The 15183-nt window shown below is 39.6% G+C and overlaps 1 protein-coding gene across 6 annotated transcripts in view; it reads right to left on the minus strand.

Moving 5' to 3' along the window:
- Positions 1–15183, minus strand: part of LOC139747631 (uncharacterized) — a 117177-nt gene that overhangs the window by 21174 nt on the left and 80820 nt on the right. For 4 of the 6 annotated variants that reach the window (XM_071660126.1, XM_071660128.1, XM_071660125.1 and 1 more), the window contains 8 exons: positions 13991–14052; positions 8805–12026; positions 8347–8544; positions 4202–4376; positions 3522–3780; positions 3235–3384; positions 1433–1612; positions 409–551 (listed from right to left, as the gene is read on the minus strand). In XM_071660126.1, coding sequence (XP_071516227.1) covers positions 409–551; positions 1433–1612; positions 3235–3384; positions 3522–3780; positions 4202–4376; positions 8347–8544; positions 8805–12026; positions 13991–14045 — 4382 coding nt within the window. In that variant the 5' untranslated portion in view covers positions 14046–14052. The remainder of the gene's footprint in view (positions 1–408; positions 552–1432; positions 1613–3234; positions 3385–3521; positions 3781–4201; positions 4377–8346; positions 8545–8804; positions 12027–13990; positions 14053–15183) is intronic. The other 2 variants (XM_071660130.1, XM_071660129.1) reach the window with 1 other exon arrangement.

A 15183-nucleotide genomic window follows, 5' to 3' on the forward strand; every position in this document is an offset into this window, starting at 1 on the left:
TTGTATCTCAACAGGCATTCATCTATGCCTCTTTCTATCAATTTCCTCATCCCATATAACAATCTCATATAACCATACCATTCTGTTCATCATGGATTTAATCTCATGCCTTCCTACATTTTCTTTTATCAATTCTGGTTCTAAGATCACCAAATTTCACGTTATAAGTTAAATATTGTCTTCATACACTCCTACATAAGTTGAAAAAACTTTTATTGTTATCATTTTCTGGCAAGATGTAGCATTTACATTTCAAATTCAAGATAGCACTTCAAAATACCTCTAATTGGTTACCATGCTCATTTTCCCCATCTAGATAGGTTAATACTAGTCATCAAAAGAACAGTGTGTTAAGCAATACTGTTTTCTCACTCATCCAAATATTTATCATGAATTATGTAAACTCACCTATTTTTGTCCTCCACACCAACTGGCAATTCATCATATTTGGGCATGTTGACAGGAATAGTACCAAACTCCTCATACACACCATCAATGTCAGAGATGAAGTGGGTCAACTTAGCAAAGTTAAGGGGACGTGAAGGTCCATTCTGATAGATAAAACCAGTTGTGCATTAATAATATGCATTACTTCCATTTTTGTTTTCTATATTTTGATATTCTCAAATAGGTTTGTGCTTGTTTATATTATCACCTAAAGACTTTGATATATACTACAAATGAGGTCTATCATATCTGTAGCATATCTACATACATTGAAACACACTTCCAGGATATTTATAAAATCCCTCCATATACTACATAAACACAATTAATGATCACAAAACAGCAACATATGACACATCTAGAGAATATTCTGTTTAGATTTGGGTTACTGGGCAGTAAGCATCTCTACCCTAAAAAATTATTCTGCATGCAAAGCTAAGTTTTACATTTGATAGAATTTCTAACAAATTATACATTAACTTTCAAAGCACATCTGTAACTCGAGAATGTTCCATCACTATGAACAGACATAAATTCAGTGACTTGCCAAACTTTATTTTTAAGAAGGTATAATCTAATCTCCAAATTCTTCAGATGCAGAATCTTACTTGAAAAAACTCTGCCTCAAAAGGGATGAATATTATTAGTAAACACATGAGAATAGCCTACTGAAATTAGATAAAAAATAATATCTTGGAACAGAATAATATGATAGTAATGTATATCTAATGCTGTGTCTGCTTTATGGTTTCCAGCCAAAGTTTTCCAATTTGGGGAACAGTAGCCATTGTTCACATCAAGCAGAATCAATTTTCATTGAAGCTCAATATTAGAAAGATATTAAAAATTGAGAAAGATGTTCAGTTAAAAATATTTTCAGTTTAAGGCTAGGAAATATGAATATCAGCAACGTAATTACCATAAAAAACTGTGTATATCAAAATCATCATTGAAGAAGTTTAACAGTACTATATAGGAATCTTACCGGATCATCAAAAGCCTGATTTAAGTATGACTTGACAGACCTGCCTGAGGCTCTTCTCTTGCTCTTACGTCTAAAAGAATGATAGACAGAGACACTGTCCATACTATATGAATCCATGCTCACAGGTGTACAGCGTCGCCCATAATAGTTGTTGGTGGAACCACGCCTTTTTACAACCATCTGATGGAGAATTAGAAATGTTTTTGCTCAGTTATTTCAAATTTGGTTATGAAAATTATAAGCAGCTAAAAATATACTTTTAAAAAATGAGAACACTTAATGCTATAAAGTAGGGAACAAATACACTCCAATTTTAATCATAGCAAACCTAATGTAGCCATTATAGATCACAGCATCATCTATGGAAGAATCAGAAAAGAAAAGCTGAGGAGAGAATAACATAAATCACCAATTTCCAATAGCAAGCAACTTGATTATGGTAGCAAAGCCAGGAACCACCTCTTAACACTTTTACTGCTATGTGCGTCATGTGACTGATTATTATGAAGCTTATGCTCCATGAGTCATGCAATGTTTAATTGACTCCTTTCATTATCTAGATTCCCCTCCGATAATTACTGACCTTGTCTACTAGTGGAGACCACAGGTCGAGAAGTGAAGTTTGTGTATCTGTGAAGTGAAGGCAGAACAATTAAGGAGTAAATGTTTAGTGTCTTCAGTAATGTTGGCGAAATGGGTGAAGGATTGGATGGAGATGGGATAGTGTAGTTTCAGATGGGTGTACTTCTGGTGGAGTGGACCTATAGGTATAAGTTGCTGAAGTGTGGGGTAGGGATAAGTTTTTTGTTTCTACTTTGGGGTTGGTGATTGGTTATGGAGTAATCTGAGTGGGATGGGTCTGTGCTATTACAAGGAATTGAAGTCCAAATATGGGAGAATGAATTAAAAGTATTTCTTTAATTTCGTTGGTGTTGAATGTTTGTGATTTGTAGGTAGCTCATGATTGTTCTAAGAACCTTTTTTTGTGTGGTTTGTGGCTTTGTTATGTTTGCATTTGAAACGTTGGATGACCAGGTGGATGAGGCATAGTTTATGGTGAAGTTAATGAATTGTATGTAAGAGGCTCTAAAGAATTTTCTTCCTTGTCCAAAACTGGTGCCAGTAAGTGTTCTGAGGTTTCTTAGTTTGTTTATAGCTTTTGTTGTGTGGGGAGTAAATGGCATGTGTTATATGTGATACATATGACCGTAGCTCTGTTCAGTGGAAGTGGTTGACTATTTAGTGTTATGAGAAGGTGCGGGTTGGATTCATGTTTATCTCAGGAGAGGGAGAGGAGCTCCATGAAATGGATTGAGAATACCTCCATCATTATTATTACAATTTCCATTTATCTTTGGGTCATCAACATGAAGAGTTTGATAATTTGCCACCGTAGAAGTTTTAGGATTTTGAAGGTTTCAGATGAAAGAAGGATCTCTTCATGGTTTGCTTTACTGCAAGGTATGTAAAGGGTACTTAGAATATATGCACTGTCTTTCCCCATATGAATTTTTCTTGAGCTTTAGGAGAAAGACTAAAAATTGCAGATGAATAATACCATTAATGTCCTGATTAATATTCTCTGCAGGGTTTCTACAGTCACAATAAAAAGTTAGTCGCAAGACTCTGTTCGGCTATTGAAATACTCTTCCTCCATGTATAAAAACCCATGCTACAGGACAAGCTAATAAGAGGAAAGCATTTTAGTAATGAGTAGCTAGAACAATATGCATAACTAAACAGAAACAACCGCTATATGTTGAGGATTTCTCACTGCCAGCAAATGAGTGTAATCGACTTACAAAGAAAAGGAGGGCCACAATAATTGTGACTCCAACAATGCTGCAGATGACAATGATGACAATGACAGAAGTACCAACGGATGCCTCTTCTTCCATCAACAAATCAGAGTTGGTGGAACCATCAGCCCGCACTAACTCCAACTGTGATACCTAAGGGTTGAAAGCATGGAATAATTTTCATGTTAAGGATACTTACTTGAAATTTCTATCATCAGTTTATTAATAAGGCAAGTTATATCATTAAGGAGGTCGTCCTTCAGAACCCACTATATATATGCAAGTCTTACTTTCGTTTTCAGGTAGGCCAGGTCTTCACTGATTTCAAGATCCATTGGAAAGAGAGGGAACTGCTCAGTCAAGTAAGGATCAAGTTTACCAGAACTAGTGACATAGAAATAAACATTTGTCTGTTCATCATCTTCCTCTAAAAGGTTTAGCCTGTTTTCAATCTCTTCGTTAAAATGGTTAATATGATCCTCTGTAGGTGGTTTTGTTGTGTCACATTCAGGCATGTTGAAGAACTCAATTTCATGAGGCTCTACGTGCCTGCAATTAAACATACAGAAAAGGAAAATAATATGTATATCTATCTAAAAGAAGCATAATAAAATTTTCCAAACTTCAGTAGCTAACCTAGAACAATGACATACTGCTATTATATTCAATTTCTATCACAGTATAAAGCATACATTTGGAGATGATTAGCAATTTTACATGAACTGAATTCATCTGGGGTAAAGTATTTCATTACGTTTACACATAACACAAATCCACCTTAAAGAGCCTACTACACTATGATTACATCTGGGTCACCCTGTGCCAGTAATGTCATTCCCAAGAATGGGCTGTCACTGATATGTCTGTTCCAAGCTAAGCCTTGGCAAATCTTTGCACATTCACACTAAAGTTCACAAAGCATAAGAACAACCTTATCTAATATAAGCAACAATATTACAAGAACACCTACGCTTTTCCATCCAGATGCTGACTGATCCACTGAGCAAGCATGGAACGGAAGTTGTGCTTGTGCTGACAGAATTCCCCACTGCTGTAAGCTACAAGGGCCCTGATGTAAGGTAGAGGATGCTTCACCACGGTACCATTCGGGAGGATCATGGTGGTTGTGAGGGATGGTAAAGTCTCTGTTGAAAGCAGGTGGTCATTGTGTTATGAGAAGAACATTTACACCTTTATGAAAATAACAATAGCTTACATGTGCTTGTCCATGCTATCAAATGTGTTATTAGAGGTACAGCATTGTCAGACTTCTATAAATATCAAAGCTTCAAATGCAAACATATGTGATGCATTACTAGAATCAGGTTTTACAAATAGTATCCAATCTTATGAAGATGATATTCCCTTTGTGCTTGAGGAACCTCATCAAGAGTGCCTATCAAAGTCTTGGCATGTTTGATAAAGCAGTATGGGTGTTACAAAGGAATACAAACGACAGACTAATGTCTTCCTTTCAGGCTATTTCTAACAGTAAATGAGATAATAAAAAATGACTAAAAACTATATAAATATATATATATATATATATATATATATATATATATATATATATATATATATATATATATAAAAGGGTAAAGGGGAAGAGTGGTTTGGGAATGTCTTGGGAGTAAAGTCAAGGGTTAGTGAGAGGACAAGAGCAAGGGAAAGAGTAGCACTACTGAAACAGGAGCTGTGGGAGTATGTGATAGAGTGTAAGAAAGTAAATTCTAGATTGATATGGGTAAAAGTGAAAGTTGATGGAGAGAGATGGGTGATTATTGGTGCATATGCACCTGGGCATGAGAAGAAAGATCATGAGAGGCAAGTGTTTTGGGAGCAGCTGAATGAGTGTGTTAGTGGTTTTGATGCACAAGACCGGGTTATAGTGATGGGTGACTTAAATGCAAAGGTGAGTAATGTGGCAGTTGAGGGAATAATTGGTATGCATGGGCTGTTCAGTGTTGTAAATGGAAATGGTGAAGAGCTTGTGGATTTGTGTGCTGAGAAAGGACTGGTGATTGGGAATACCTGGTTTAAAAAGCGAAATATACATAAGTATACGTATGTAAGTAGGAGAGATGGTCAGAGAGCGTTATTGGATTACGTGTTAATTGATAGGCGCACGAAAGAGAGACTTTTGGATGTTAATGTGCTGAGAGGTGCAACTGGAGGGATGTCTGATCATTATCTTGTGGAGGCGAAGGTGAAGATTTTTAGGGGTTTTCAGAAAAGAAGAGAGAATGTTGGGGTGAAGAGAGTGGTGAGAGTAAGTGATCTTGGGAAGGAGACTTGTGTGAGGAAGTACCAGGAGAGACTGAGTACAGAATGGAAAAAGGTGAGAACAAAGGAGGTAAGGGGAGTGGGGGAGGAATGGGATGTATTTAGGGAAGCAGTGATGGCTTGAGCAAAAGATGCTTGTGGCATGAGAAGCGTGGGAGGGGGGTTGATTAGAAAGGGTAGCGAGTGGTGGGATGAAGAAGTAAGATTATTAGTGAAAGAGAAGAGAGAGGCATTTGGACGATTTTTGCAGGGAAAAAATGCAGATGAGTGGGAGATGCATAAAAGAAAGAGGCAAGAGGTCAAGAGAAAGGTGCAAGAGGTGAAAAAGAGGGCAAAAGAGAGTTGGGGTGAGAGAGTATCATTAAATTTTACGGAGAATAAAAATATGTTTTAGAAGGAGGTAAATAAAGTGTGTAAGACAAGGGAGCAAATGGGAACTTCAGTGAAGGGGGCTAATGGGGAGGTGATAACAAGTAGTGGTGATGTGAGAAGGAGATGGAGTGAGTATTTTGAAGGTTTGTTGAATGTGTTTGATGATAGAGTGGCAGATATAGGGTGTTTTGGTCGTGGTGGTGTGCAAAGTGAGAGGGCTAGGGAAAATGATTTGGTAAACAGAGAAGAGGTAGTAAAAGCTTTGCAGAAGATGAAAGCCAGCAAGGCAGCGGGTTTGGATGGTATTGCAGTGGAATTTATTGAAAAAGGGGGGTGACTGTATTGTTGACTGGTTGGTAAGGTTATTTAATGTATATATGATTCATGGTGAGGTGCCTGAGGATTGGCTTGCATAGTGCCATTGTACAAAGGCAAAGGGGATAAGAGTGAGTGCTCAAATTACAGAGGTATAAGTTTGTTGAGTATTCCTGGTAAATTATATGGGAGGGTATTGATTGAGAGGGTGAAGGCATGTACAGAGCATCAGATTGGGGAAGAGCAGTGTGGTTTCAGAAGTGGTAGAGGATGTGTGGATCAGGTGTTTGCTTTGAAGAATGTATGTGAGAAATACTTAGAAAAGCAAATAGATTTGTATGTAGCATTTATGGATCTGGAGAAGGCATATGATAGAGTTGATAGAGATGCTCTGTGGAAGGGATTAAGAATATATGGTGTGGGAGGCAAGTTGCTTGAAGCAGTGAAAAGTTTTTATCGAGGATGTAAGGCATGTGTACGTGTAGGAAGTGAGGAAAGTGATTGGTTCTCAGTGAATGTAGGTTTGCGGCAGGGGTGTGTGATATCTCCATGGTTGTTTAATTTGTTTATGGATGGGGTTGTTAGGGAGGTGAATGCAAGAGTTTGGAAAGAGTGGCAAGTATGCAGTCTGTTGGGGATGAGAGAGCTTGGGGAGTGAGTCAGTTGTTGTTCGCTGATGATATAGCGCTGGTGGCTGATTCATGTGAGAAACTGCAGAAGCTGGTGACTGAGTTTGGTAAAGTGTGTGAAAGAAGAAAGTTAAGAGTAAATGTGAATAAGAGCAAGGTTATTAGGTACAGTAGGGTTGAGGGTCAAGTCAATTGGGAGGTAAGTTTGAATGAAGGAAAACTGGAGGAAGTAAAGTGTTTTAGATATCTGGGAGTGGATCTGGCAGCGGATGGAACCATGGAAGCGGAAGTGAATCATAGGGTGGGGGAGGGGGCGAAAATTCTGGGAGCCTTGAAGAATGTTTGTAAGTCAAGAACATTATCTCTGAATGCAAAAATGGGTATGTTTGAAGGAATAGTGGTCCCAACAATGTTGTATGGCTGCGAGGCGTGGGCTATGGATAGAGTTGTGCGCAGGAGGGTGGATGTGCTGGAAATGAGATGTTTGAGGACAATATGTGGTGTGAGGTGGTTTGATCGAGTAAGTAATGTAAGGGTAAGAGAGATGTGTGGAAATAAAAAGAGTGTGGTTGAGAGAGCAGAAGAGGGTGTTTTGAAATGTTTTGGTCACATGGAGAGAATGAGTGAGGAAAGATTGACCAAGAGGATATATGTGTCGGAGGTGGAGGGAACGAGGAGAAGCAGGAGACCAAATTGGAGTGTGAACGAATGGGGCCTTTGTTGTCTTTTCCTAGCGCTGCCTCGCACACATGAGGGGGGAGGGGGGGGTTGTTATGCCATGTGTGGCGAGGTGGCGATGGGAATGAATAAAGGCAGACAGTATGAATTATGTACATGTGTACATATGTATATGTCTGTGTATGTATATATATGTGTACATTGAGATGTATAGGTATGTATATTTGCGTGGGTGGACTGAATTGTAAACAGTAAAGTTTGATTAAAAAAGTGATCAGAAACTATTGAAACAGTAACTTCAATGACAAAGGAACCTGTAACTAATTGAAACGTTTTACATTATGAAACCCAGATATTGGAGCAATATCTTGACAAGTAAATCCTTGCAAAGTTGTGGAAGTAGACAGAGAGAACCCAAAAATTTACATGAATACATTAAATATAAATATGGTTTAAAATACAGATATTGCCAGAGGATGTATATATCAAATATCATTGTTTTTAGAAAGAATGGCAGTAGTCTAAAAATGCAGAAAATGCAGACTCCTGAGTACTGATAAGGCTAAAGATTCTGAATAAAAAAAATGGGCCTGTATGGCAAAATGTAAAATACAAAATAAACCAAAGTAATTCATGAAGAACAAATAGATTCTAAAACAAAAAATATGCCCAAGTCTCTTTTGTGAAGTACAGCAACTTATAACTAAATCACAGAATCTGAAAAAAAAGAGCTAGAATTACTCACTGAGAGTAAATCAGTGAGATATGATTCATAGATGTTTAAGATTAAGTGATGCAAAGTAGCTCATCACAAATTAGTTTTACTTTCATAACCTACCAGTTGGGCTCACAGAGGATGGCACTTCGCTCGTAGATGTGGGAACTGATGAAGTGGATGTTGCTGGTGGAGCTGTGATTCTGGTTGTACTTGTCTTTGTAGTTGTTGTAGTTATGGTAGTTGGAGTTGTTACTGTTACAGGCGAGGGGACACTGGTTGTCGAAGATGAAGATGGGGTCTCTTCTACAGCTGATTCTTCTTTAGAGGAGAAAAGTAAGTTGGGTGATATTTCTGGAAACAGAATACTGAGCAACAAAACATTCATAGCAAATACAGACCTCGGTCTTTTATGTTTCAAATGTTGTTTTCAAAGTTTGTAAGTAATCGTTCAAAGGATCAATTATTTGCTACATCCCTTGATACCTTTTATGATATTAAGATATGACTGTTTAATATTCTACCTTTAGTTTTCTTGTAAACTAGCTCCTTGATATAAAGTAGACTGATGTTATTCTCACCTTTCTCAGCAGGTTCTTCATGTGTGCCTTCTTCATTACCCTCTGCAGGTTCATCTGAATGTATGATTTGTGTAGAATTTTTAAAAGTGTCATCTGTGGCTGTTGGGGTAACCAAGGTTGATGAGTCCAAGGCAGGATCAGCAGAAGTCGTCGGGAGAATGGCTACAGATGCTGATGAAATGGGGTCACCTGGGGTAATCGGGAAATCTGAGGACTGTGGGATGATGGGAGCATGTGGAGGAACTGAAGATATATTTGTAATCTTTGTAACTGAAGGGTTAGCTGAAACAGAGAAACCAGAAGAGCTAGGGAATAATTCTGGAGTGTAAACAGTTGGGGAAGATGGTAGTCTTTCTGTTACTATAATAGTAGGTTCAGTTTTCTTCTCTGTTAATGTTGGTTCTACCTCAGATACAACAGTATCTGATGAAGGGGTGGGTATTGATTCAGTGAATACTGGAAGGAGTGATGCAGAATCAGTCTCATCTTTTAAGGATGTTTGAACTGTTGTGGGGAACACAGTAGGAGAGGATACAGCTTCATCCTCTGTAATCACACTTGGGGTTACATGTTCACCAAAAGAAAAATGGTCAATGGGCATAACACTCTCTGACTCGAAGTCAGTTTCTTGCACAGTGGTAGCAGCAGGGGGATCGGTGATGGAAGGTAAGTGTGCAGGCTGTGTACTGGAGCCATCAATTGGTGCAGTAAAAGTGATGGTGCTTTTAACTAATTCAGTGGCAGAGGTTGGAGAAAACATGCTGCTATTCTTAGGCACTACTTCACTATGGGACATAAGGCTAGAATGAGTAGTTTCACTTCTTATTGGCGTGAAACCACCTGTCATTTCTGGGGAGATCAGAGAGACTGTTGAGGTGGTAGGTATCACGCTAGATGGGGAGGTAATAGACACTGTCTCAACAGTATTTCCTGTCAGTTCCAAAACGGGAGTCCAGGTGGCACTATCAGATGGAGGACCTACACTATCGACTTCTTCAGGACTGATCAAGGAAATTACCTCTCCTTCGTTTGGGGAGGAATCTGGGTTAGTGGAGGAATCTTCTGATAAGGTAATCATAAGTGGTTCCTCTGAGGTCACATGGTTTGATTCTGTTGCATTTTCCAGGGTACTTCCTTCTGACAAATGGGGTGATGAGGATTGATTAAACATAGCACCTGTAAGATCAACTGTGCTCTCAGTTGTTTCTGGAGTGAATGGGATTTTCTCTGTTGAAGAAACAGTGTCTAAATGAAAAACTTCATCTGAAGGATCATTCAGTGAGTCAGTTCCTAGAATTATATCCGGGCTGTCATCATTAGGAGGTTCCAGAGTGGAGGGTTCTACATCGTCTAGTGTGGGAACAGTGGGCATAGGAGAGGCACTAATACTTGTGGTGCTAACTGTAGATTCAGTCTGTACAGGACTAGTGGTGACATCAGTTGGGGTACCACTATCTTGTAAGCTTTCAGTGCTGGGATCGTCTAGAGAAGCTGTTGGAGACTGCACAAGAGTCTCTGGCAGCATTATGCTGCTATGTGTAGAGGGTTCAAGTGCAGGGGTTGGGGAGATAATTATTTCTGGGGGATCACTTAAATTCCCCTCACTGGGAGATGGGGTAGTGGCTAAAGCAGGCATTGTGTCAACTGCTGCGGTACTAGCAACTAAAGAGGTTAGCTGCGTATTCAATAGCTGTGTATTTACAGTACGAGTAGGAGATGAATGCGACAGAAGCATCCACAAAGGGGTTCTAGAGGGTTCTGTGGCCTGCAAAGTACGTATAAAAGATGGTTTAATACTACGCAAGGTATTTGAGCTTGTAGTAGTCACTAGCTCACTGTCAATAGCAGAAACAGCTTGAACAGAGGAAGCAGCGGGTGAGGAGACTGGCTGTAGTTCATCTATACCTGGCATCATTGTAGCAACGTCTGTAGATGAAGTTTCAGTGAGGATTTCGTCAGTTGTTGTGTATTCATAATAATCAAGATCATCTATGGGGGACTTAGGATCACCCTCTGGAAGTCTTGGTCCTGTGGTTTCCAGATCACTGTCCTGGTAAGCCTCGGTTGTGAGGATTGTGCTGGCACTATCCATTTCGTCTAAGTTATTGTCTATGACTTCTTTCTCTAAGTGCCCATCAAGTGTGGTAGAAGCTGAAGTGAATGAATTAGAGACAGGTGTAGCAGCCAAACTGTTAGTTGAGACAACGACTCCTGCCTCTGTTACTGCCGATGTAAGAGATTCAGATAATGATGGGGTGATGGTAATTGGCCTTGCTGCCTCTATAAAGACGCTTGACTGCAGTTCTGGTATGCTTGAAGAAAGTTCAGTGACAGGTTGGTTCATGTCAGGTAGACCAGAGGATAATCCTGATTGAGGTTGGTTCAAGTCATCTTCCTCAAAGAGTGGTCCTGGAACATGCGTTGGTGTCACTGAGGCTAAGTCAAAGAAGTACTGTGTGATAGGCACTTTACTGACGGTGAATGATGGTACAATGGACAGCACTTGCGAGGGGTCGGGTGCAGTAACAGACGAAGGGGTTGGAGTTGGGGCCAAAACAGTTTGCAGAGACTCGGTTGGAAATCTTATTGTTGGCCTCCGAGCTGGCCTGTCACTGTTCTCCAGGAGTTCTGAAGGCCAATTGGGCAACCAGTCATCTGGATAGGGCTCATCAAGACCACGAACTACTGATGATGGACGGCTGGAAGGCAGTAATGACTCTGGGATGGTTGGAGTAACTGATGGTCCTCCTGAATAAACAATGCGACGTGTTAGCTGCGGTACAGCTGAAGTGGTTCCTTCCCTTTCTCCTTCACTATTCAAAGTGGTGTCAAAGTCAAGAGAATAATCAGGGTATTCCATCTCCCCTGTCCTGGTGCTCATTTCATCCTCCGTCAGACCACTAGACTCTGTTGTTACTGCAAGTTCGTCTACCAGATCATCAAAGTCAGGAAGAGTCGTTTCCTCTGGAGGCATGCTGGTGGCTGTTGTGGGCTGGGAATCATCGCCATCAGCGGTTCCAAGCAAACTGTATTCATCAGCAACTTCAGCAGCGTCAGTGTCAGCAGCATTAGCAGCGTCAGCAGCAATGTTAGCATCAGTGTCAGCGGCAACAGTGTCACCTAACGAGGAAATACCTGGAACTATATCAGTGTTGTCAGCAGCATCCAGATCATCAGGGAGGAAGGCGTCAGCGCCGCCAACACTCAACTGACCTCTCACACCTGGAAAAAGAAAGAAAACGTAAATCTACCTCTAGATTATGGAGGCTCAGGTCATCCACGTACATACGTTTCTGGAAGATTGACTGCTCACACGTGTAACATATCTAGAGTAAAAAGTCGCCACAAAATGCATCCTGGTCTCAGATATACTTTGCATCATATTAAGTGATTGATGGATAAGTGATATACATATATTGTGATAATGTCCAGTTTTATTTAATTGTATTTGTGTAATTACTCAAATGTACAGTACTGGGAGTTCTATACTTGTGAAGCCATGTCTACCATTCTTTATGTGTGTGTGTGTGTGTGTGTGTGTGTGTGTGTGTGTGTGTGTGTGTGGGTGTTTGTGATCTATTTGTTAACACATACATGTTCAATCATGACAGCACTTTTCTAAGTTTTTTCGTTTCAGTATTGTTGTGATCTGTTACAAAGTTTAAAATGATTAATTCGAAGATTGAAATTGATAAAAAAGGATAGAAATGTAAATAAACGTATAATATTAGTTTTTTTGTTTAGAATATGTGGCTGAAGTTGGTCCTTTAAACGATGGGTTCTGCAGAAGGAAAACTAGAAGTGTGGTAGTTAAAATGGTGGTTCAGCGGGACTGAGAGAGAGAGAGAGAGAGAGAGAGAGAGAGAGAGAGAGAGAGAGAGAGAGAGAGAGAGAGAGAGAGAGAGAGAGAGAGAGAGAGAGAGAGAGATCAAGACAAAACAACATATTTAAGGAAGGAAAGTGTATGTGAAAGGGAAAGCGAGCCAGCAGGTGACGCTCTCTATACTTGTATTGACACGAGTTGTGCACCTCTTCCTCACTTCCCTAGGAGGCCAGGAGGGGGTAGATGGGAGGCCCAGGGATATTGTCCTGGGGCAGGTTATGGTGCACAGGTGTGACTTGGACGCCAGCACTGGGGTTAATGACCCGCCTCCAGCTCTTGACTCGTCCGTACGCTGACGTACACGGATGCTGACAAGGGCTCATCGTACACACACACACACACACACACACACACATATATATATATATATATATATATATATATATATATATATATATATATATATATATATATATATATATATTTCTTTCATACAATTCGCCATTTTCCGCGTTAGCGAGGTAGCGATATATATATATATATATATATATATATATATATATATATATATATATATATATATATATATAGCTCAAAATCTGTAGAGAAGAACAACAGGGTAATTTTCTTTTGCGTCGAGACGAATCTATAGCATTGTTAAAATGAAAGGACTTTTAATGTTATCACTGGTAGCGTTACACAGATGTAGTGTTCGTGATGAAATACATTTAATACTTTCCCCTCGCCCTCACGGACGAGGTATTCTGTCTGTCATTAGCTCTATGGCGGGGAGTAAATGTAATTCGTAGATATGACTATCGTGAAACACGAACGTTTATTCGTAGAGTGTAAATTGTTGTTCTGTACGTGTGGGTACACACGAACTGCGTGATTGAAGGAAATCAATAACAAACTCGCAGGCTAACTTTCACACACCTTTTGCATGTTGTGCTTGCATATGTGTACGTATAGTTGATATGTACGTCTCTGTGTCTGCATGCTGTGTATGTGTATCTATGTCTGCATGTTGTGTACATCTCCTTGTTGCATATGCATCTGTGTGACCACTAGCTGTATACATTACTGTGACCCCTGTTTGCTGTGTTCATTTGTTTATAAGGTTCTAATATCTATATGTACTAGACATCTATACATCTATATTGTACTAAACATCTATATATCTATATGCTGTGTAAGTCTCTATGTCTCCACCTATAGTAAGTCTTGATAAGTGAATAATGAATAATAAAAGTTCCCTTGGATTATACTGTTTATCATTTCAGTTGTCTGGACTTTTCATATCTTCATAAAATACACAGTCGAATACATTGTAGCCAAATAGAAATATAAATCAACGACTCACTGTGGACAAGGAGGATGAGGAGAAGGCTGAGCCATCTTGTGGTTGTCGGCGGCATCGTAGTTCTGTGGGAGACAAACATCACATTATCAACGTGAGCTTCGCTGACCAGTTGACAATCCCACAATAAGAAAAAGAAATGAAACAACACATACCACTATGAGAACATATATAACTTATATAGGGAGACTATCAAATCTGTCCACCCGGGCAGAAGTAATTCATGTAAACTAATGTGACTGATGGTAATCCAGTATATGATATCACAATGATCTATCACAACTATCAAGTTTACGCATAGGTGGTGCACAGCCCAGTCAAACTACAGACTTAGATAAACTCAACTGCGCTTCTGACACCATGACTGGCATCCCAAGCCAGTCATCAACATCATAAGCAACTACAAGACATCAGCGACGATCAGGATTTCCTGACGCACTCAAGGTTGACCATGACTGTCATCTGAGGAGCCTTGAACGCGCCGAATTTACACACACTCAAGATGAAGCTGGAGTGTTGTTTAAAGACTCGTTGTCGAAATGTGAATTTGTTCATATCTCATATCTATATCTCATATCTATCTATCTATCTATCTATCTATCTATCTATCTATCTATCTATATATATATATATATATATATATATATATATATATATATATATATAGACATATATATATCGTTCACTCATCTATATCCATTCATCTACTTTTTTCACTTATGCATTCATTTGCATATCGTAAAGGATGTGTATTGGCAAAAATAGTAAATTTTCCTCACTCTTAAATCACATTCCCAATGGCATCCACAACTCAAGAAGGTTTACTACATATATAAACATCTTAACACGTTCATGGTCAACAAAAGTTTAAGAAAATAAGAGTGGATAAACTGGTTGTTGATCAATCAGTCCACATGAAACATCAAACGTTTCAGGCAGAGGTTGTGGGTACACTCACGCCACGTACTTCCCAAGGAAAGGAAGTCTTATATAAAGCAATCTGGCCAGACTGAGGGAGGGCTTTCCGGTGGGCGTCAGGGGAGGGAGCAGGGTACCCTAATGTGTGGATAGGCACTGGGTGCATATAAACTTCAGGGGTCTGGGGCCGTGGGGGGTGGACTCCCTGGATGACGGTCTCAGAGAGAGGATGATGTCGAGGGATGAGATCCCTGAAGAGGATGGCAGGGAGAGGTTGA

This window comes from Panulirus ornatus, chromosome 69 (genome assembly GCF_036320965.1).
Source record: "Panulirus ornatus isolate Po-2019 chromosome 69, ASM3632096v1, whole genome shotgun sequence".
Taxonomy (NCBI): Eukaryota; Metazoa; Arthropoda; class Malacostraca; order Decapoda; family Palinuridae; genus Panulirus; species Panulirus ornatus.